The following is a 25,081-nucleotide window of genomic DNA, read 5'->3' on the forward strand; positions in this document are numbered from 1 at the left end:
CAATAAAGCTTTAACGCTGAAGAAAAATATAAATAAATACACATATTTTCTTAATTACTAATAGGTACTTTTAAGGTACATCTTTCCTGTCTGATTAACACTATTCTGGATCACAGTTTCGGATGCAGTATTATAACTTTAAAACACACATCTCCAACAAATAGCTGTTTGCTTTCTCACGGCGCGACGCGATTTGTTCAAGCTTAAGGTGGAGTTACAAAACGAGCGTTTTAAATTGTGATAACAAAATTATTTTATTGAATTCGTTTTAACTAATAATATGTTTTGTGTACTAGCGATTCGTCCTGCCACGTTCGGGTATAAAAATAATATAATAAATTATACAGGTTGACTTTTTATATACTGGAAATATTTTGTCTACATGCTTAGTCCATGATTCTGAACAACTTTTAGTACGGGAGTAACTCCGAAATCGCAAAAAAATATCTGCTGTTTTATACAAAATATTGAATTTTGTAACCTAAGTTGTGGAAAATGTATGGATCAGCTGATTTTTTTTGCTGTATAAGAAATCATCCTGTATACCTTTCTCCGCAAAACCGCATGTAAATCCTTAAAAAAAAATTGAGTTTATCGCGACTTTATTGTAACGATGCAAGATTGATTTTTGGCAGCGTAGGTAAAGATAAATAGAATTTCAAAATTCCTTCCTGTCTGTGAACGATAGACACATGCATAAACATAGGCAATCTTTGAGTAGCTGTCTTGAGCAGTTAATGTAGGTATGTACGATTCTTCCTCGTCCTCCATATTCCGCTAGTTTCCCAGCCATCCCTGTCCGTCTGTTTGGACGTGTAATTCACGGTTCACGCTTTAATGAACTCGTCATTAGTGAGCATCGACTTGCTCAATTAAGGTCAGTCGACACGATTCGTCGTCCGATATACGTGACGCCGTTGTTTATGTGAGATGATTAAATGTTCCACTATGTATGTACAGTCTAAGTTATATATATTATTTGAATGTAGTCTATTTATCCGATATTTTATTCGATAATAAATAATTTATTTTTCTTAATAATGTTCTCTATTACGCCTGTCTGCCTTTCTGTTCAACACTCCTTTCAAGGTTCTGCTGGAAGAAATTCAACTTGAAATGAACAACACCCTTGTGCTTCGTTTCTTATTTACTATCTGTTTCTTTCTTTTGTGATAAAAGAGAGAAAAGAGATACAAACAATGCTCACATAAACTGTTAAATATTGAACCCAGTATTTCTAAACAAATCAATACTGTAGTCGACATCTCCGTGGATAGTTATAATTTAAATATGGGTTGTTCACATGTAACTATGTATATTATGTATGTTAAGATCTAGTTAGACATGGCCATTCTAAATTAGTCAATACAAACTACAGCCACCATCGCTTATAGATACATGCAAGGTAATTTTTATAAGCATGACTGTACTGTTTGAGCTTGTTTGTTCAAAATTTCGTTTGAGTGACGTTGATTGTCTCCTTCATAATTTTAACTCGTCGTTAACTATATATAATGTACCTATCACAAATAAGACCTTTTTGATGAAGTAAAAAAGTAATTATTTCCTCCAACAATCTAGGTACTCATATTATAAATGCGAAAGCTTCGGTATATGTTATTGAACCATTAAAAAACTTTTAGTAGAATTGGAATAGCACATAATAATACCTCGAAACTAAGGGAGCGAAGCCACAAGCCACCGCTAGTGTCAATGAAATGAAACCAAAATAAGTACTTGTGGGACGTCCTAAATTCAAACCAGTTTTAAATATGTAAAGAATAATATTCCGCCTGTGATAGACATATGACAGGCTAATAGAGTACTTGAGAGACAAACCCGTATGTTCGCTTGTTGTGTCAATATTGATGTTCCAACATATTAACTGCTTGAATAGAATCGATAGATTTTAGATATGAGCGTGTGACGTGTCAGATGCGGGCTCTTAAGGGGTTAATGTTTGTACTGGTTGATAATACCCCTAATTATTATTTTCATGAACGAAAAAGTCGACCTTGGGCTCCAACGCCCAAGGGCAATAGTACAGGGGACTGAATACAATTACTTGGCAATTTAAATGTCATTATTTTGAATACTTAAAATTTAAAAACCTGTGATCTTTGATCTTTGATAATGTGCCATCGCTTAATTAAAATAAGTGCTATGATCAAATAAACAAAATAACTTCATATCACAAAATCTGTACTAAACACAAAAGGTGACAAAACGTTCCATTTATCTATCACAAAAGTAGCTCAGTTAGATCCACGATTCGTGCACAAAAGTATGAAAATGAACGAGGTGGTGCCATCAATCATTTCCAAACAAAATTAAACGTCACACGCGTGTTGCCCGGTACCGGACGCGCTGCATAGATTAGTCTTGGGAATAGAGTCAGTAAGAGTCAAAAATATCTTTTTCTGATGACACAGTGTAATAGTTTAATCGCCAAACTTTGGTGAATAAGTCTAACTCATACTACAGGAGTGCCGCCTGCGCTAGTGCAGCCGGATGTTTCTAAAGGCGTTTCGACGGCTGCGGCCACGCTGTCATTACGATCCTTCAATTTTCTTGAGGAAGGAAAAAGTAGGAAAACGGACCCTGTGCTTCGGGAAAATGCTCAGATGAGAGACAGAGTCTAACTCATACTTCCATACTAATGTTATGAATAAATAGGTGTATCTTTATTATCTTAGTGTAAAAAGATTCGTTTGGGCGTCTCCTTTCGATTAATTAATTTATTACTCTGTATATCCTTCGTAACCTGTGCACATTGAGCAGCGACGCACTCATTAATACAACATTTGTCTCGGCGAGACAGAACTCCTTCCTCATCTACCGTTATTAATATTGTATCAGCGTAATTATTTCCATCCTTTTCTCGATCAAACCTGACAGCAGTGTAATTAGATTTATTATGTCGATGAAAACTCATGAAATTAAAAGACTTCCTAGGCCTTACAACGATAAGATGTAATTGCGTGATTAAAATAATACACCATTATTGTGATTGTGAGCTAAAATTAAATCGTATAGTATTTTTAGAATAACTGGCAAAGAGAGAAATAAAATTGTAGAGCTGTGATTTTTCTCATAATATTTCATCTTTTGCAGTTACAGAGAATACATTCTCTGAACTTGCAAAAGATGAAATTAACTTGAACTTACAAAAGATAAAAGGACTATAATTTTTATTCATTCTTGAAGAAATGTTTTAATAGAAATTATGTTTTACGTAAAAATTAAAAGTACATCATATGTATTATATGCATTATCCAGGAAAATTTTGTTGCTGGACAATGTGATTAAAAGCAAACAGCTTAATACACATGGAGAGCATAAATAAATTTGAGACTCGGCTAAGCCACGATAATGGCCGAGGTATAAAATAATGCAGGTTAAAATTATAACAGGCAGGCTCATAAAAGAGGATTAAGGGAATGCCCGCTGACATACTATACAACATATCAAAATATATCAGAGACGTCGTTACGGATGTTTCACCAGTTTGGCCGCGGAATCTGTAAACGGTTTGGTAGCAATAATAAAGGGTTATTTTATTGTTATTTTTGGCTATTATTATGCCTCATTTGGTCGGTTCACGTTATTTATTAGCGTTGCATGACGTTATTATGTTTTTGTTATGATACAACAGCGTGGTATCATTGTGTTGTTTTTTCGACAATTATTTGAGCTCATTTATGTTAATTGGTATTACCAAAATGATAATTTAAGTCATCTACCAAATTAACTTAAAATATGAACTAAAAAAATAATTACATTTATTAAAATTAATGAAAAATAACTTAGCAACTATTTTAACGTAAGTACATGTTTATAGGTATGTCTTATTAAAATTATTATTAATAAATTAAATATTAAATTAATTATTTAATTTTCATTATATAGTAAGCCTCTGATGTATAAAAATAGTTAAGGAATATTTTTCCGTATCATAAATCAGTCAACAACCGGCACCGACAACCAATTTCTCTAATTAAAACTATAAGATACATGAATAATTATACGGTTAAAATTATTAGTATAACAAATTATAGGACATAATTAATCAGTAAAATAAGAATATGAACAAATATTTGGTATCACGCCTTCCAAAGTGGGAATGATGAAATATTTGTACCGTGCGCGTGCTGGCACTAAATGGGGATAAATAAATCAGCATTCGCTCATAGAATAAGTATACGGCAGAAGCGTTCTCTTAAATAAAGGTACCTATTATCATTTTTGGCTTTTTAGATAAATCTTCTAATTTATCACAAATATCCTATAGAACAAATAATTTAAATGTAAAAATTTAAATGAGTACTCGTATTATAAAACATGTAGAATTTACGTAAGATTTAATGGAATTCGCGTTACATGTAAAAAATAAAATTCATGGAGCATAAGATAAAATATAAATAATAGGACACTTTAGGCACAGAAAACTACTTACAGTATATATTTTTTAATAAAACAAACTGGCTTTTACCGCGTTCGATTATTATTACATTAAAAAAAATATTATAGTAACTACATGACTGTTGTTAACATTATTTGTTCTTTGACTGGCCCTTCGTATGCGTGCGCGCCGATGGGCGGGGTGAACATTGCACACGCTTGTGATTTAGTAACCAAGCGAAACAAATTAATTGTTCTGAACTGCACGATACTTCTCATAGTTTACTATTCATTGCTTGCTAACACTCAGCCGCTCAATACAATTATAATATAAAAAAGCAATGTATGTAAAATTTGATATAATCGCTTCTAATCTTTGAACTATGGCCATCACTTATTCCGGGCAGTCTTGCGCACACGCCTGACAAATACAACGAAAGGGAGATAAATCTCGTGGGGTGTCGATATTACCCTTAAATGGGGGATATTAACTTTTATCACCTAATTCGACAGAGTCGAAACAGCTGGTTGTATGGAACTGTTGACGTTTTAACATTATTGGGGCCTCTCATATGGTCTCATCGAGTAGACTAATAGATATTTACGTTTAATAGTAATAAATTATTTACGTTTTTAATAGAAACCAATCTTGATAAATGTAGAAAATAATAAATTACCGTCATATTTACTGATTAAGTAGTAATAAGTTTATAATCTAAACATATAATAAAACTGTAAGTGGGTTATGTCTGTACCTACGTACCTAGAAGATATTAAAGAAAAATAATTATTGGGATCTTTATGGGACAAACAGAAGCCAAAACAATGTTTTTTAGAATTTTGTCTGTCTTTCTTTCTGTCTGTCTGTAAACGCAGGCTAACCCGCGGGCAAAAGCTAGTAAGCATAATAAAATTGTAATAAAATCTATAGCACTACATTTTTATTTAGGGCTACAGTTTTAATGACATGACATACATACAGTGTACCTCTGACGACATTTCTTAAGTAGGTACTAAGTATATAAAAACCTCATTAGGTACATGACATATACTTAACTCTTAATACATCCAAAGGTGTTATGCATGTCGATGGTCTGACAACTAGGGAAGAATGAAACAAGGGAAGATCATGAGAAATGGAGAAGTAAAACTAAGAAAGCAGACCCTGGGATCCAACAGCCGGGAAAATAACCGGGAATTCAAATGAGAGATAGAGGTATAACTCTTAAAATGAAACTGTATAAATACCTTTAGGTTTAACGTTTTAAAAGTTATCCCAAGGTAAAAAAAAACGTACTAAAAGTAAATAAATGTTTCGGTAGATTTACTTCCGAGCTTCTACATATTTACACCATGCGTTTAACTCGAACGTGTGTCTTAAAAGGGATGAAATGTATCAGGAAGGCGCTAAAACATTTTCCGTATACGAATTTGAATAAAGCATGGAGGATACACGACTCATGTAACACGAGTGTACAATATATATTTTCGCGACGTTTTATGTGTTAAAATGAGTGTTTCGAGATAAATGTATGGCATATTAAAATTAATTACATGTCATAATGCTTTCCATTAGATGAAAAGACCTGTCGGGCCGCCTTGAAACAATCTAAAAATATTGTAACGTAAACCTATATTTTGCGCCGGGTTGTGTTTAGTTTTTAAACTTAGCGGTACATAATGTACCTATCTACAAAACGGGACAGGACTCGTTGCAGGAAATGAGAAGAGAATCGATATAGGAAACGATATGGGTCTCTAAGCAGTAAATGCAACGAAATATGGAAGAAAATTATCAATTCAAGTCAAATTGTATTTATAAGTTCTACAAAATATGGGATAACAAAATTGCTGAAATTGTATGTTATCTCACACGGGCTTAAATTATTAGTGCGTCTTTAGGATCCATAAATTCATTTAATTCGCCAAATAAAATTACAAAATCATTCTAAAATGTGTTAACAAAGATTTGAAGCTAAATATAGTTGGAAAGATGAAAGTAACTATTTTCGTCTCGTGTGCTCAAATCCTAAGTTTAGTGGGAGCGCTGTGTCGACAAACAGCAAGAGTTGACACCGAGACATAGGGAATATTGGATTTGGTGACAGCAAGCTGTGCGACGCTGAAAATGTTGATGCTTGTGGGAATATTATTTTGTTGTGTTTCAAAATGTTTTCACAAAGTAACAATATTGACAAGTAACTTAATTTGTGAGGCAAAGAAACATAAAATGACAATACTTGTTTAGTACGAATAACAAAGATGTATGATAAAAATTACCTACCAGCTCGTATATCTCTCTCTCTCTCTCTCTCTCTCTCTCTTCAGTTGTAATAATAGCTGTGACGTTTTCAAAATTGCCAACCGATCAGCCGCCTAATGTTATTTATTCTTCTTTCATAAAGCGTAGAGTCCCTTATATCTTATCCCTTATACAGTATATCCATTAATCGTTTGTACGACATGGCAACGGAAGAACATGGAGTGGTCCTATTCTACTAGAAAAGGAATACCACACACCTATAAAAAGTTTAAAAACTTCGACGCAAAATAAAGGGGTGATAAAGATAAAGAAAGATAAGATACATATTTAAAAATAAAGTTTTCATAACGGTTAAATAATGAAATATTTATTTGACACGTGGATATAACATAAAGTTCACAATTTTTACTAAATATCTTTTAATGTAATACAAATATTTAATAGCTATTTAAATGGCATAAATTATCTAGCGTTGACCATTTTAATAAGCTCCTAAGCTAATTTAATTATGAAATAAACGTTTGCATTCAAATCTGGAAACAACTCTGGTAAAAATTCTATACACACATCAATATTCTGAAAAATTGATAGTCTATCTAAAGACGAGATTGGTCCATTTTGTAGTCACAAAAGATGCTTTTGACCGTGTAACTCTTGAAAGCGTGTAGGTATTTCATGCTTCAGCGGATATTCTCGTGTACTCCTGAATAACATAATATGCACATACAATTTCCTACGTGACTCGTGGTAAAGACAATCTGTAAGAGTGAAAAGCAAGATTTCAGATTCTTGTATAATATTTTAAGAATTTTTTATTTTTTCTTGTAAACATGTGGTAAATTTTATTTTGTTAAATCCCATTTAATCAATATACCTTTTTTTTTTTTGTTTTCCCAGGGGAATGCTTGTTACGCACTGAGTGTGGGACTCCTGGGCCGCTAGTCGGCCCAGCCTACCCACTAAACCCCTGGGGCGATTTCACGCTGCCGTTATGGGGGACGTCACGGGGTCGCTAGGCATTCGACCGCGACGCCCCCCCGGCCGGCCTTTCGGCCCCGACCTGGGCGGGCAGCAAGCACAAGTGCTAACCACCCGCCCCTTACGCCACGCGAGCGTGGCGCGGACCATCAAGCCCACTCCCCACTCCGCACACCAGTCAGAAAGCTGACGGGGGGAGCGGGCATCACCGACCGCTGGTCCTGAAGGGACCAGTGATCACAACACACACACAAAATCTTGGGTGCCACAGGGCACCCAAGTCTGCCTCTGTACGGGCGCAAGAGGTGATAGGCAGGTGACACCCACACATTGCACCCGATACAGAGGCAGCCACCCTTCGGCCGCAGAGGACAGGGGGATCGTCGAGAGACATACCGACTCTCCTCTTCCCCTGCAGCCCCACCGCACCGTGTTCAGCGCCACGGCCGCGCTGTGGTCGCGGAGGACAAACCCCCGCGACCCCACCTCTGGTCCCCTCTAGTTTCCACATCCAAAGGCTGGTGGCGGGTCACCAGCCAATGGCAGTACTACTGAGGGGACCGTCCACCAGGCCCAGAGCACCCACCAAAGTCTCTGGGCCTTGGGTTCCTCTTGGTTCACCGGGGTGGCTGGTTGTGTCAGACCAGCCCCCCCGGTTACTAAGCCCCACCATCGCGACAAGATGGGAACCCGTCGGGGGGATTTAATCAATATACCTAGCTGAACCTACTTGTACCTAAATATTTTTTATCTACGAGGTAGAGATATAAATATGCCTTTAGGTAGTACCTATTAACTTAGAGCAAATAATTTTCATTCATAATTTTCCTTTTCCTTGCAATTACCTTCTTATTTAGGTAGGTACCCAGATTGTACGTAGGTAGGTACGTCTAGGTATCTACATCTTGTTAGCAATTTTTTTAATGAAAATAACATTCTATTGATAGGTGTCACAGGCAACCTATGAATTCAATCGATATACAAAAACGTAATATTTAAAATGCACTCCCAATCCCAAATGCAATAAGTTCCAGGCCCCTTTCAAATATATCAGAGCAAAAGCGTCCGGATGTGCTACCTTCGTTGTCAGCTGGCAGGACAATTGGGATGAATTCAATTTATCGCGATTATATTAGGTGAAATTTCTACAGCCTTATCTACATTCTACAGTCCTAACTAATACCTTCTTAGCTTTAAAAAATGTGGTTCTACAAAACCGATATAGGTACGTCGTTTTCCGAGACCTATGTTTATCACAATAATGTACAACATGTATAATGTACCTACGCACGCAAGTAATGCATAGTATATAGGTACGTAACACAGTAATGTTACTGTGCGTATTTCACATATGTTAAAAAATGTTACTATGCATATGCAACTACGTTAAATTCTAAGGTCGTCGAACATGAAATATAACTCTAAATAAATAATTAACTACGATTAAGATCTATGTACGTGCATATCTGTTTATTCGAGAATAAAAATATTTTAATTAATATACAAGTCTGTGATTTTAATCTATTCTAAAAACACTTCTGAAGCTGCGATTATAGGGAATCCAATTTTCAAGAAAAAATTGCAAACATTATGCCTATATACCTATTATAAAACGTCCGTGTCGCGTCTATCCGTCTGTTTGCAATAAACTCAAAATCTACTGAACGGATGAAAATTCGTGAAAAAAGTGTGATTTCTGAGGAAGGTTTAGGTGTAGTAGCCAAGGCGGGACGGATCGGTAGTCTATATTATTTAATAGATACAAGTATCTAAGTACCTATATGAAAAAAATATAATCGCGCTCCTTGTTACATGAAAAAAAAACTATACAATACAACAGCACAAATACGTCCATTGTATGGTTTCAGCGTTTCGTATTGTGTTGGAAGAACACGACAGCATTTCTTTCAAAAATGCAGTCCGGCAATCTCACACGGATGTGGGTCGTAAGCTGTAAACTTTTGTATGGTCTTGGATTGAATCCGACAAAATTTTATACTTTGTAGTTGGTTAAAAATATATGGCGTATCTAAATAGGACTGTCTCTTCTTTATACGAATAGGTAACTATATTAATTTTAATTTGTAATGATCATTATTGAACAATAATAAAATAATAGTGTATCCAATTAATTATTGAAAAAATAGTGTACTACATATAAACACTGACAGCTATAATCCGTGGTACCTAATATTAAAATTTGAAATAATTAATTTCACGGTACTCGCTATCTTAAAACACCTCATATGGGATTAAATCATGATAATAAGTATAAATATATTATCTTTTATCACAAAATACGTACAAATAAGAATAGAACTAACCTTTCCACAAAAAACAAGCGTTATTTGTCTCCCATCGCAATCTCCTAAACCCTTAAACTGCAAAGAGGAATTCCAGTAATAGTCACATATTCTGTAACTACCATCACCCTACATGGCTAATAAAATGGCAATATAGAGGTAATCGTTCGTGAAACACCGATAAACGAATCGATTTAACTTAGCTCCCAGTAGTGACTCGGCGACTTCGAGCAACTTTAAATTGCTGCGGAGGAATTTTACTTTGAAGGACTTCCCGATGACGTTTTCAGTTTATTTAGCTTCCATCGATGTTTATGAAAACGCTGCTGAATCGCAACTTTCGTATCGCAAACCAATATGATGTTTACACTCCTGCAATGTAGAAACTTTCAGTTCAACTTTCGAACGCTTCTTCCAAGAAATCTGACTTTCAATTAAAGTAGATACTAGAATTCTTTAATTAGGTACCTATTACTAAAAGTCAGATTTTTATATCTATAACAGGTGTAGACCTGTGTTTCACATAGAGGTTGCTCTACGTCAACTCAATATACAACGATTAATATTTTGTTATAGGATTTGTAATTGTACCCATAATGTAAAAGGTTAGATTTCCATGCAAAATTTTTTCATCAGAGAAGTCTCAGGGCAGTGTTACTAGAATTATTCAACGAAGTACCACATACTGTAAAATACATATAAAATACATTTTCACAGTCGCTTATTTTCGGCTCCCCCGGAACAAACCAGCAACCCAAGCAAGCGAGGTTTGTAATACATGAGCAAATATATTATTTTAAGTTAGATATTAAGTTGTATTCAAAATATCATAAATACGTTTTTGTCCGTACTTATGGGTTGTTATTTTACTTGATCTGTGCTGATGGAACTGTGTGACTTGTTTTGAATTATATAATATAAGATAAAAGTATAAATTAAATTTTAATGAACACAAACTAAAATTAAATAACAGTTGTAAATACCTAATCTGTATATTATAGATAATTTTAAATTGAAGGTTATCACATTTCCAATATAGATGCCGTTGTTTATGGTGATTCAAAGACGAGCTTGGATCCAAGCGATGAAGGAGGTTACCCTGGCGAAGCCGGCTGGGAAGTTGGTCTGGCAGCCGCTGATGTGGCCGAAGGAAGTGACACCGATCTATGTAATGAAAACATTAATAACCATTATAATAATACTATAAAATGTTCCTATGTCTTAACTGTATTTTTACCTTTATTAGGTGCAAATTTTAATGGAAAATGTGAAACTCTAAAATGATTTCATAATGAGTTTATATTGCTAAGTTACTATAATACACTTCTTTTACACAAGTTTAGAAATGTTTCCAATAATATGTTTTAAAGCATTTGAAATCTTTGAGCTAACTAAACTTACTTAATAGTATTCTCTTAATCGACAAGCTTCAAAAGCAGATTTATATTACTATTCAGGAATAAAATTACAGACCAGAGCGCGCTCATTGCCGTTCCAAACCCACAAGGGGCCACCGGAGTCACCACCACAAGTGCTGCGACCCTGGCCGCTAACACAGATCACGGAGTTGGCGACGACAGAGCTGCCGTAGGTGGCGGCACACACGGCGTTGGTGATCACCTGCAGGGTGACTTCACTCAGAAACTGATTGTTGGTTATGGGACTGTCTGCAAAGAGATAAGGATAGAGTTAAGACAATAGATTACTAAGTTGATAGTTTAAAAACAACCTACGTCTGGTATCTTTGAATAAAGACCTTTTAAATGATACTGAAATTACCTAGTGGTCCATATGGAGATTTTGATGAATTTTTCGAGTTAAGTGTCCTGCAGTTGAATTTTTTCCGATTTTCTCATATATAAACAAACGTAACATTTCCGCCGGAAATATAAATATTTTTATATACCATTTAGTTACTTGTATGCTTTTAGAATGCACAAACTATAAAAACCACAAGTAAATTGTCAAGAAATATATACTCACTGTCTCCGGTGGCGCCGAAACCTGCAGCCCATGCCCACGTGCCAACAAAGTTGTTGTTGACCTGGTTTGTAGGCAGAGTGATGGGTTGAATTACATCTGTGAAATACATTCTTATTAGGCCAAAGTTCTTCGTTTTTCATTATCGTGAGATCATAAACTCTTTCAATAGGTTTCAAAATAAAAAACAATATAAAGCCATTATCTCTCAAGATCAATTTCTTTAGTTGTAAAATGAACGTAAATACTCACTTGTGTAAGTAACCCAGCCAACGTTGATAATAGCGATGTCATTGTTCAAGTTGCCTTCGTTGTAGTTAGCGTGCACTTCAACACCGTTGGTCTGGATGCGAAGACCACCAGAGAAGAGTGTAGTGGATCCCAAAACTACAGTAAACTGAACGGCTTGGCTGTTGCCATGCCTCCAGCAGTGGGCAGCGGTGATCGAACGGGAATTGGAGAGAAGAGAGGAACCGCAAACTGAGGTCCAACCGTTGGTCAGCAAGATCACCAGACCACCCTGATCGACAAAACCTTTATAAAATTAAAAGCATATAGGTATTGAACATATGGCTGGAAAATTACTTAATCTACTGATTACTGTTTGACTACGCTTTTGCTAATATATAAATTTTTTGAGCAAGTAAAAATTAAAACATAATAAGATGGATCCTGAAAATGTTGATGGTAAATTTGAGACCTAACTAAATGGTTACATGAAGAATAATATGAAGAATAATATTACCAAATGAGGGTGAGCACCGAGTGCTGCAGCATTTCCTCCGGTGATCCTTGAGCCATCGAAGTCAGCCGCTTCTTCACGGGCCTTGATCTTAGCTGCGAGGTTTATTCCAATCTCCTGATGGTAGTCTTTGAAGATGGGAGCATCTTCAGCCAGGATTGTGGCGACCAAGGCAACGATGACAACTAGGAATTTCATGGCGCTTGAATAATACTCCAACTAACACCCTTATAGTTTTTATACTCAATTTGGCGACAATCATATTTGTTAATACCTTAATCTCATCGATATATTTTGGGAAAATATCGAGCATTGGATTGATATTGAAGATAAGTTTTTATAGTTCTTCGGTATATTCAAAGTAAAAAGTGTATATTTAGTCTCCAATAAGGCTATAACTACAATAAACCCGGTTTCGAATAGTATCCTAGTGTGGTGGGTATATAATTACATCTACTCTCTTCTTTCTTGTTTAAAACGTTGGAAAGGATTCAGATATCCCAGATAGAGATAGAGTTCAAGTGTAAGATTTTCGTTGAGTTTGCTCTTGGGCTAACACTACGATTATGCAAGCGCAGATAAATTAGAATAAACAGAAATAATTGTGTATGTACGGAACACACAAGTTTCTATTTTTGAATTTAATTTATCAGTACCTACTGATTACATCAGTCGTATTATTTTAAGCATCAACCGGCGTGGGAAACCCTAATGAGATAATCTTATCAAATAATCACTATATATTTTTAAAATGTAGTAATTTGCAGCACTTATTATTTTTTATCCTTCAGTAGACTGAAAAATTTCATTTGTAATAATAAGTAATTAATATTATCACTTATTGTTTGGGAAATACCCAGTGCAATTTACTTAAATTGAAAGTAATTAAAGAAAAGATTGAAGATTTGACACATTTCTATAAAAAACTTCTGCAAAAGGTGTCAATATAATGAGTGTCATCAAATGGTTAGGATTTACTCAGTGTACTATATGGAAATGGCAACCGGACGCGGGATAACGGCGAGCGGGACGCTCAGCGTAAACAGTAACGGCGTGTCCGGTCGTCATATGCTGGTGTTACAGTATGTGACATTGACTGTATGTACGTTTGTAACTATTTTCTACAAGCTTATGTTAACACTGCATGATCTCTATGTGGCTGTAATAGTAGCTAAATTTGAATTGATTTGGATATATTGATATAGAGCATCTGTGTGATTTTGTTATTGTTGCTTTAAATTTTTTAAATGTTATTTGTAAATAAAATTTTCTTTTATATTTTTATTAGGAATAACAAACAGCAACACTTCAAACAGTAAATAAAATATTATTTAAATACACGATCAAGGCATATATTTCCCAGCATACTTCGGTACTGTGATAAAATAGTCCTACCCGCAAATGAAAGCCACACGCAAACAGATAAAGCATCAGATGACATTAGTCCAGACCGCTAATGAAACCAACTTCACCTGCGACCTGTGAACTTCTGTTAATTGCTGACATCACCCCCCCCTCACCCCACAATGTCGTAATGAAGGCGAAAGTGCGAAAATGCTCGTCACTTTACAACGCTAAATTAATGTATTTACTTTAATTAATGAAATTAGCAACAGTTTGAATGCTAATTTTATTCGAATATTCGAACAGAATATTGTCTGGCGGCTTCGGCTTAAATTTTCAACCAATTTATTGACTGTTAACTTTAATACAGACACATGTCTCAGGTTCAAAACTTTCTCAACTTTAAGTTGTTAGTGTACAAAAATATTGCATTATCATATTTTCTTTATGGCACCAATGACTTTTAGGGTGGATTGCACCGCCTCCTTTGACGTTACCTTTAAGGTGCGCGGTAAAACGCAAATTACGTCGTTTTGTTGAATCGTCAACGGTGCGCCCACGGCGCGCTGCTAAATATCAATGTCGAACTTGAGGATGCAACTCACTCTTAAAATGATTCTGGGAAATTGTAAGAATTAACGAGAGCCTTTGCTATTATTATAAAAATCATTCCGTAACGCTATCTGGCTATAAGAAAACACCCTGAGGAGAGAGAAGTGTTAATTGTCAAACAACAATTTTCCTAAATCTGTCAAATTCGAATGCGCAAGTCCCAGAATAGATCATAAACGAAATATGAACAGGATTCCCCACCGGAGATAGCAAAGTCATCTGCAAGTCAAAAATGCTACGAGCGACGACAGGACGCTAGGGGTGTCACAACACGATGATATATACGCAGGAGACGTGGACGGCTGCCAGACCTGGTTGCCAGAACTCGGCATCCTTGATTGAAAAATACCTACATTTCTCGAACGTGCAGAAAAATCTAGTGTAAAGTTTAATGTACGCTCTGTGTCAGTTTTATCAAATTAATACTCTGTCACTAATATCAGTAGTCTATCAATCATGATAACATTATAGTTTATCAAAGAACACGTAAGAGGCGCATAATGAAAATTTATTTTGAGTCCTAAGATTTTTGTGAGTTTAATACGATCAATTTCAATATGTGTATTTATATTGATTCAACAAATTCTCTGTCATTCACAAGTTTTTTCATTTTATACTATAATTATGACGCCCTGATACCCGCCTTTATTAAAATTTTGAAGATTCAACTATAATCCTCTTTGGTTATTGAAACTATTATCTATCATCGGGCAAGGTTCGTATGGCATCCACGGGAGGTTAATTCATCCTACTATTCTTTCAATATTTTTATTGCGTAAGTTTGAATGTGAGCATATGTATTATTCAAACCCGAAAAATTTAGTGCAGATTTAAAATATGACTTTATAGCATGTGCATATAGTACCTACTTAATATACCTAAATTTCCCACGGGAGAAAATCCTGGAGGTGTAGCTAGTGTTGAATATACTCTCACTTGAATATTCTATCTCGGCCCAAATTACATTTGCCACAATTATCTTACACCGGCATGCGGCGAATTCGCGAACAACGTCGACTCAATTTTCTTACAACGCGTTCTGAGCTACCGCACCCATTCCATCTCGAGGTTATAATAAAAGTCGCGCGTTTCCAAACTATGCCAGAATGAGAGCTGTATTCGCGCAGTCTATCGCAATTCCGCAAGTTCTTCCGCCGTAAATCTACTCCTTGTGGGTCTGTGCCTTGGATAGGAGCACTTTTTCTGCACTTGTACTACCAAACAGCTATAATTAATTACTTAAAAAGCGTAATATCATGTGTGCGATCTAATATTTGCATTAATTTGAATACGTATTCTAATTAATCCCAATTTTAATGGTACATTCATCTGTCAAAATAAGTTTTATTAGAAAACATTTTTTTTAAATTACTTTTGTGTGCGACCGCCACTGCCGCGTCGGATCAAAACTAGAGAAGTCAAGAGGAATTGACTAAACTCGTAGTCTTATGATATAATCAAACGAGCGAGTAGGCGGCGACAAGCTTCAGAATACGGTCATCAATAATGTATGAGTTTCAAACGACAAAGTATGAAGACAAACAGGACGCTTCCAGGGTGGTTCATTTGCGCGTACCAATAGAATCGAACAGTGCTCACATCACATGTGACGAGGGAGAGGACATATTATTAGCTTAATACATTTTGACCTCATCAATTTTCAGAATATATTATTATCAGTGTTCCCTTTTTTATGTGTTCGGATATTGCGTATATTCTTTGGAATCACCATCTCGACGTAAAAACAATGTACCTATTATAAAATGTAATAGATATTTAAATAAATATTAGATAGTATGTATTGGTGAAAAAGGTACAAAAATCCGCTTGATAGTTTTTGATATTATCGCGTTCATCTAAAAACTGACGCGACAAAAAGACTTCTTTTTATAATATGTAAAGATGTATGCATAATGCTAAAAAGTAAATTTCATTTAAAAACATGCGAAGATTAGGTTAGATTAGGGGAACTGTAATATATAAATATTAAAATGGTTGACTTATTTTTGTTAATGAACGTAGTCATAATTTTGCACAGTCTGGCTTATTACTTATCTAGTCTAGTCTTATTGCAGCTGCATAGTGATTACAGACAGGTTCATCAACATGTTTTTATCTACACATTATTGATTTATGAAGTAGGAAAACACAAAATATAAGTATAATAAATTAGTATTTAATCATTTTAACAAGCTAAGACTTAAAAGATTTGCCTAAAATAAATAAATAGGTACATCTATCATTGTTATTATAATATTGTTGCAGATTACGACAGCTTGATAATGTTCGTTGTTGAAATACATTGATTGACATAGTACGCTTGTAGCATGTTCAAATTTGACGCGGCGTTCCCGTTACTTCCTTAACCATAAAGCATCGGAGTAAAGGGCCCGCTTTATCATTATTTATCAAAACATTTACGACTTTAATTTTTTTTAGATTAAATAATATATCAGAAGATATAAAAAATGTCAGAAGAAAGCTTTGATATTTTTTGATATAATTAATCAGACCTTAAAAATTACTTTTATTTATTTATTTGTTATTTTAATACAACGTTACATGTGTACCCTATTACATTATCTAGTTAGTTAATAAAAGAAAGGAAAAAAAAGATTATATTAAAAAAAGAATATCAGTGAAATTCACTTATACTTTATGTGGGTATCACTTATACTTTAAGCACACAGTATGTGTGTATGCCGACAGTCGGTCCTAACAATAATCAGTCTTATATCTCACTTTTATTTTAATCGATTAACTTTATAACTAATTACTTTGTAACCGCACCCGCTCCCTCCCATGCACCGTGGGCGCAGCACGGAACTTGGTCGCAGAGCAGTCGCGACAGAACGTGCCTTGCATGCCTAATGTCGGAAAGCGGATTGAATGAAAGTATTGTTCGGGAACAGATAAAATGAAAAACGAACGAACGACTAAGGTGTAGGAAAAATACAATGCCTTTCAAACTCAAGAACAGTTGTCTTCGCAGTCAAATTGAATAAGTCCCCACAGTGCATTGTTACTGGGCATTCCGTGGAGGATTTGAATTTAACATGTTTGAACAAGACGTCTCGTATCGTATTCTTTTTACTAAACCCTCTATATTTTCTTGATTTTGTCCACAGGGAACGCTGGTTAGACGGCGACTTGGAAGAAAATAAAGCAAAAACTTGAGCAACATTTTATATGCAAAATATGTCAAATCATATTTGCAAACTACGTCGCGAGATTGAGAAAATATATTCAACATACAAAAGCCGTATTAGAAATAAAATAATACGTAACGTTTCGAATTCTATGGCCACCACGACCCGGTGAGGAAACCATCACCAAGGTAATATAAATAACACCAAGATTGTCCATTTGTCAATTAGGTTGATGCTGCTCAAATTAATACAACCGTGTCATGCCGGCTTCGACAGATGAAAATGCAAATGAATGAACATTGAGTAATTTGCACGAAAGCTTTTGTTTACCGCATTGAAAAACCAGCAATGTACTCGTACTTTGACCAGACTGTTTGCCTATAGTTTAAAGCCGACATTAGAACTTTATGGTGATATAGCGCTACGAGTATTGCGCTACGAGTATGGGCTACGTGTATGATACGAAGTGCTACACAACACTGCGCCTTTAAATCAAGTTTCATTGCAACTCAAAACATTATTCAGATTCATAATTTTACTCACTAGAGTTTAATTAAAATATACGAAATTATAAATACGGAATAATAACAACACAAAATTCGTTTTAGCATCTGTGGCCATACATGCCGTCAGCTGTTTCGACAACAGGGATGAACGGACATATTGATATTCTAAAAATTCCTATTAGCGATGTCTAACGGTACATATGTTTTTTTTATCAGATATATAAAATATTGTATTTATTCAAAATTGTAAATTATTTTTAATAAAGCTAAATACGTAATGATCATTGCAAGCTTGTGTCTTATTTTCGATAAGTGTAACGCAGAACGTCAAATAAAACACTAGTGCCAAATAAAGCATTTTTCACAATTTCTAATACACTTTCCCATGATATACTATATACAGAATACTCGTAAATTTATTTACAGACGACAAGTAATGACGACCTTTGAAGGATTATGTCTATGACAAAAAAGATACCTACCTATTTATTAGATTTTCCTCAATGCGACTTACAATTATAAATCCTGATAGCGACAGCAAAAATCTGGAATGAATATGAAAACAATAATGGCCACAAACATTGAATGGTCGAAAAGGAAACAAAACGATATCAGAGTTTGCAAAACGGCCAGGTCAAAGGGAAAACTCCCCAAATTGCGGGAATAATTTGGCTTCCGACAATGTTTTTCGTCCAGTTAACGGCCGCCGAAGCTTTTTATACAATACCCTTCCTTGAGGTCTGTGTCACTGTAATTGCCATTGGGGGTTTGAATAAAACATCTTCCTCTTTATTCGATTTCACAAATGTCTCTTTTATTTCAAGCACACAGAACACATGGAATTTTGAAATTCTTTGGGGAGAATTTTATTTTTTTTATCAATATAAATTATTTAGGTAGATAACATTTATAAAACATAACATGTTCATGTGAGGTCACAAGAGATCATAAATATATACCTGCTTATATTATTCATGATCGTCACTTGTTTCTGGTGAATGAAAAAATCGACAGGACAGAACTCTGAATTCAGTCTCCGAAGCGATTAGTCTACTTTCCCGTTGGTCTATTTTAATTTGATATTGTTTACTTGCCATTAGATTGCGATAAGTAGAAGTGAAAATCATGTCAGATGCTTTTAGGCGAAAAAAATTACACATACATAGCAAGTGTATTTTATGTACCAAGGATTTTACATTGTATATCATACAAAGTCATTAAAAATAATAACGAACATAGTAAGGATAATTGATAAGAAAACATTGTTTCTTTCGTAACGAAATCTATGTCATGAATATTTTTATTATCTCCAGTGGTTATTTTACCTACAATATTTCAGCTCATATACATGGAAAATTAAAGTCTGACTCTGTCAGAAATAAAATTACCGCATGTAAAAGGATAAATTATAGCTGTTCACATAATATACAGCTACTGGAAAACAGGTTCGTGCACACGCATAATTAATCGAGGCTGTGTTATAAAACGTAGCTATTTTTATATTAAAACTAGTCGTTAATTAAAGATGACGGAGACTTGAGATTGGAAATTCGGATTTAGATGGTTGCCATATGTTTTTATGCCAAAGTCACACTTTTACAGCTATGTCATTTTAACGAAAACCATCAAATTGAATACGCATAGCTGCAAATATAACCTTTTTCTTAAATTTCTACCTGGCCATATGCCAGTAGCTAGCACACTTGCATGCCAGCAGCACGTTCGAGATAATATACTGGCATGCAAGCAATTTGATTTATTCGCATGCTTGAATCACGGGGGTGGATTTTAAAGGGGATTCTACTCGTGAGTTCAAGTTAATAATGAGTATAGTTTTCGAAGATACATCATGAAATCTTTAACTACGCACATTGACAGCTGTCAACTTGTATGTGTACCTTTACACTAACTACTCTTCGATCAGTTTTGAACTAATTTCCAAGGTCAACTATCGATAGTTCGACGCCATGCTTGGAATTTGTTGACCCAAATCGGAACAAAATTGCGTTTAGGAAGTGTTCCGTGACTAAGTAGTTACACTTATAGCCAGTAAATTAATTATGCCATTCAGTCAAACATAACAAATAGCACAGGGACATGCGAGTTAGTCGGCGTAATAAATGGTTTAAAGATATAAATAAATATTACTTTTTTAAAAGATATACATAAATAAATCCTCAGACATTTTAAATGTAGCAACAGCTGGGGAGCTCCAGAATTACTTGAACCTAGGCAGAAAAGCAGAATGGTCTAGCTTACCACACGGCTTCATACGATTATGGCTATGGGTGGAATTCAAAAAATGCAAGTGTTCACTTGCATTTTGGACGAATCTTTTTTATTTAGTTTGATTTTAATATCAATAGTTTAAATTAATTCACTACTCTTCAAGAAACTGAATAAAAACGATAATGGTTACCATAAACCAATACCAGACAAATATCTAAAAACTTACTAAATATCAAAAAGTACTTTCTTGACTAGTCAAAATAATTCAACACACTTGCTCGAAATATCCAATCTATCAAAATAATAAATATATTTTAATTGTATATTATACTATAGTATAAACTCACCCATTCACCCATGGCAATATGAATGATTTTAGTATTCGCTTCCATTCTTATAATAACGTAATGGGATTGGTGATTGCAGTTTATGCTAACTTATATAAACGTGATAAGTTTTTTGCACCATTGCCCACCCTATCAGCATTTCTCATTCCCAGAAAATAAGTTACTGCGCGAACTTCGCAAGATATTTCAGAAAATATGCCGTTTTTATCAACAAGTGGGCTAAAAAGTAATATTTATTTATATTAGCTTTACAACTTTTATTATTCATATTTACAAAAAGCATCATAAATACAAAACAAAAATGCCGTTTTACAAATAAAAATAATCTTCCAACGTGCCACAGGGAGGCAACGTACCCAGTATACTGGCAGCGTTGCCCCGTTGTATAGCGAGGCTTACACGCTGAGCAAAAAAAGCTGCCAGCCCTCGAGTCTCCCGTTGCCTCCACGAGGCGCGTCGTTATTTCTCTTAAAAATAGCCTTGCTTCAGGACCCCAAGGACCCATCGTTTCAACAGCAAAAGGTAAAAAATAATAATTATCCACCAGACCCATATATTTTCGCATTTTGCCTGCTTCAGCCGCACTAGCCGCCGCGCCGCCATGAAGAGAGGTGGACGGTAAATGTGACGGTGCCAAAGTGTCAACACATGTGGCATCCCAAACCAGGCTCCTTCCCAAGCGCCAAGGGACAAGGGACATACCGTCCGGGCGTTTACCGTCAGCACGGAATATCCCGTTGGGTTCCAAGATTGAGGGGATACCAATCGTTGCCAATGTTCTGCGAATGATATCATTGAGAGATGCATGACGAGGAATTCGCCCTACACTTCTCACACAAGACAGGCCATGATGGCCGAAACTGTTAACGGCCATACCACATTGACAAATGTGGGGTTGATTTATTTTCGCACCCAAGCGAAGTCCCATAGCCAAGGTAAAAGTGGTTTTGTCTAAAAGAGTGCCTACATGTTTTGATGGGAGTGCCCGAAGCCAATAACCAGACTCTTTCTCCATTAAAGCTAGAAAGCGAGCACGATCCTCCAAACGGCTGCACTGAGACAGAGTCCTCTCCTGGATGGCCTTGCATAAAGGATTGTCCCACTGTCGCTGTGAACTTCTGTTTAGTGGTAACTCCTCCGAACTAATTGACCGCCATACCTCCTCAGCCTCGCTCAAGCCGCTCACCTCAATGGGACCCGATAACGGGGACAGAATCCTACCACATAATGAGGATGCCGCATGAGCGGAGGACAAAAAGGCTGGAAGAGCCACATCAGATACTTTACGCACGCCTATGCCTCCAAAACGAACTGGTAGTGAGGCAAACTGCCAGGCCTCGCTATTTATTTCAGAATTGATCACTCTTACCAGTGAAACTTTAATAAGTTCATCAAGGACTTCTAGATGATTGTGATGCTTCCACAATAACGAGCACCGTATAGCATAAGTAAACTTGGGCACAAAGAGGCAGAATTTTATAATAAAGTAAGCCATGTGAGGATTAATTTTAAATAAAAGGTCTGAAGACGCATTAAATTTAATGACCTGTTCATTTACGAAATTCTCAACAGAACCCTCCAACACCGGGGCACCCAAAATACGTAAACTATCCCCATTCACCAAAGTCAATCCAGGAGCTACTGATAGAAAACTTGAATAAATATTGTCTCTGTCTGAATCTGCAAAGGAATCGCCTATGTATAGTTCGCACTTGGAGAAATTTAGTTTTAACCCTACCTCTTCAAAACTATGAATCAAAGTCTCCAAGTCCGCCCTTACGGTCTCAGCGTTCCCACCCAAGGTCCCATCATCTAAATACCACATATTTAGAGGAGAACTGAGAGTAGATATTATAGGGTTTATACCGAGACTAAATATGGCAGGTCCTAAAGGATCTCCCTGTTGACAACCTGTTACAGATTTTATAAGTTTATCCTTGTAGACAAGATTTGATGGTGTACCGTAACATTGCCACAAATATGAATAAATATCTGGAATGTGCTCTCTAGCTTCTCGCAAGAAAACACCTCTATCAATTGAATTAAAAGCATTACATATATCAAGTTTTAACAAAACCTCACTATTAGCAGAATTGATAAAAGTCCTAGCAGAGTGTACCATAGCCTCACAGCCACCCTTCACTCCAAAACCTAACTGCTTAGGCTGAAATAATGAAGACAAAGTAATGAAAACATTTTTGCAAACAATTTTGGAAGCCAATCTTCTTATTGTGCAACCTACTGCTATCGGACGTATACCACCATCCTTTTTGACGAGGGCACATAAATTAGCCCCATACAAAATCCTGGCTACTTCATTGGGAACCTTACCGGCCAACATTAAATTAATGAGCGCAACCAAACTCTGCAGTAAAGCGCGGCCCGTATCACCAGTGGCACCACACAAAAGGTCTTTCAAATGCTGTGGTGATAAGCCATCCAGACCGCTTGCAGATCCACCTTTAAAAGAATTAAGAGATTCCAATACTTGATCAGCAGAAATTTGTAGGTTATGGTCTGCGTCTACAGGAGGATCCGGGTGAAGATTACGCGTTGTATTTTGAGGATGTTTTCTCACCAAGGATTCAAAGGTTTCATCAGTTTCTGGAGCAAGAGCATCATTGGAAAAAATCAAATGAGCTGCCCCCCTCACATCCCCATCGCTAACCTTATTCTCAATTCTCTTAATCCTACCAAATAGAACATTGTTGGACCTATTTATAAAGCGTTGCGCATCCCCAATACTAACTAGATAATGATCATGTTGACAACAATTCGATTTTATGAGTTGGGTTAGGGAAGATGAACGTCCTTCCTCACCGTGTACATGCAAAGTTCTGAAAGCAAAAGACAATAAGCTTTCCCAGCTTTCTATACTGTTGGTCACAATGATATTGTCGATAACTTTTTTTAAAGCTGTTGCAACCGACAATCTTGCACCCCTGGGGATTCTCTTGACTACTGGCAAACATTTTTTGTACTTAGACAAAAGAGCCCAAAACACACCCTCCGGATGGTGACTATCACCTGGACCGGAAACTGCCAATAAAGGAGGAGGCCCATCAGTATTGGACCTGTGATTAGAACTTGATACCGATGAAGATGAAGCCTTATGAACCCGAGAAATATGTACATTAAGACCCCTACGTCCTTTAAAAAAACGCGGGCGATCACACTGCTCACACTTTTGGTAAGAATCTAAAGAAAGAACCGTGGGGCCAGCTACAGGCGACACTGCAGCAGGAGCTGGGTCTGGTAGTGACATTATAAAGGTAAAAAAAAAAAAAAAACAAATAATAATAAATAACATGCAACACCATGCATTAAATTAATATAATTTCCAAACTCGTTACAATGACAGTATTTATATTAAATCAATCGCTCAGAAATATAATAATCCAATTACAATATACATTTTTTTAATTATTAATTATATTAATGTTTCATATAAGTCAAAAAGATATAAAATAAAAAGTTAAACTGTCAATTGCCTAAATACATTTATAATTCAGTCACAATAATCTTGAAATAATATGAATTTATTGCAAATCGTCATTATAATTTAATTCCTATAATCACAAAAATAATAATAACAATGAAGACAAAAAATTATTCATGTAAAACATTTGCATTCCAGTTCATAACATGTCCATAAAAAAACACAATCAATAATATAAATGTAATATTTTAATGATAATAAAAAGAAAAACATAACTAGTAAAGACAACTAATTACAGACTAAGACTCGAACTCGTAACCCGCAGATCAGAAGCAAGACGCGTTGACCACTGGACCATTTTATTGATGACGCTGACGATGAAATTGTTTATCGGAACATAATAACCAGCTGATATTTAATCATATGATGGTGAATATCGATTGTTGGTTTTAAAGACACCTTCAGCCAGTAGTTGTTATAAAACAACCAATTGAATAAAATAACCAATTAAGTACTTATATAGATTTATAAGTGAAAAGCACTGTTGCACAAAAACCACTACACTGCACTGCACACACTTCTTCATGATTCTTCGACTTGATTGAGCCAAAACACGACCAAAGCCAAAGAGCAGTTATTTCCTGAGGTATTTTCGTTTATTAGCCAATTTAGAAGTATTCCATTGTCGAATTATACCACGAACAGACACACATATGCCTCGATGCGTATACTTTAAAAAAAATATTCAATTCACATTAAAGTGGTAACTGTATTATTTTTAAGGAATT

General features: G+C 35.6%; 1 protein-coding gene and 1 long non-coding RNA gene across 2 annotated transcripts; one reads left to right on the forward strand and one right to left on the reverse strand.

Moving 5' to 3' along the window:
- Positions 1–10,868: 10,868 nt before the first annotated feature.
- On the reverse strand, positions 10,869–12,890 carry LOC128671466 (collagenase-like). The gene is made up of 5 exons (XM_053747921.2): positions 12,671–12,890; positions 12,178–12,445; positions 11,929–12,024; positions 11,419–11,612; positions 10,869–11,109 (listed from the first exon to the last, which is right to left on the reverse strand). The coding sequence occupies exons 1-5, from the start codon at positions 12,863–12,865 to the stop codon at positions 11,005–11,007; spliced, it is 858 nt and encodes a 285-aa protein (XP_053603896.1). The 5' UTR covers positions 12,866–12,890; the 3' UTR covers positions 10,869–11,004.
- A 356-nt stretch (positions 12,891–13,246) lies between these two features.
- Positions 13,247–18,527, forward strand: LOC128671467 (uncharacterized). Its single transcript, XR_008404848.1, has 3 exons — positions 13,247–13,765; positions 17,752–17,960; positions 18,381–18,527. It is a non-coding gene; the product is annotated as an uncharacterized LOC128671467 (long non-coding RNA).
- Positions 18,528–25,081: the final 6,554 nt, after the last annotated feature.

The sequence above is a fragment of the Plodia interpunctella genome, chromosome 7 (genome assembly GCF_027563975.2).
Source record: "Plodia interpunctella isolate USDA-ARS_2022_Savannah chromosome 7, ilPloInte3.2, whole genome shotgun sequence".
Classification (NCBI taxonomy): domain Eukaryota; kingdom Metazoa; phylum Arthropoda; class Insecta; order Lepidoptera; family Pyralidae; genus Plodia; species Plodia interpunctella.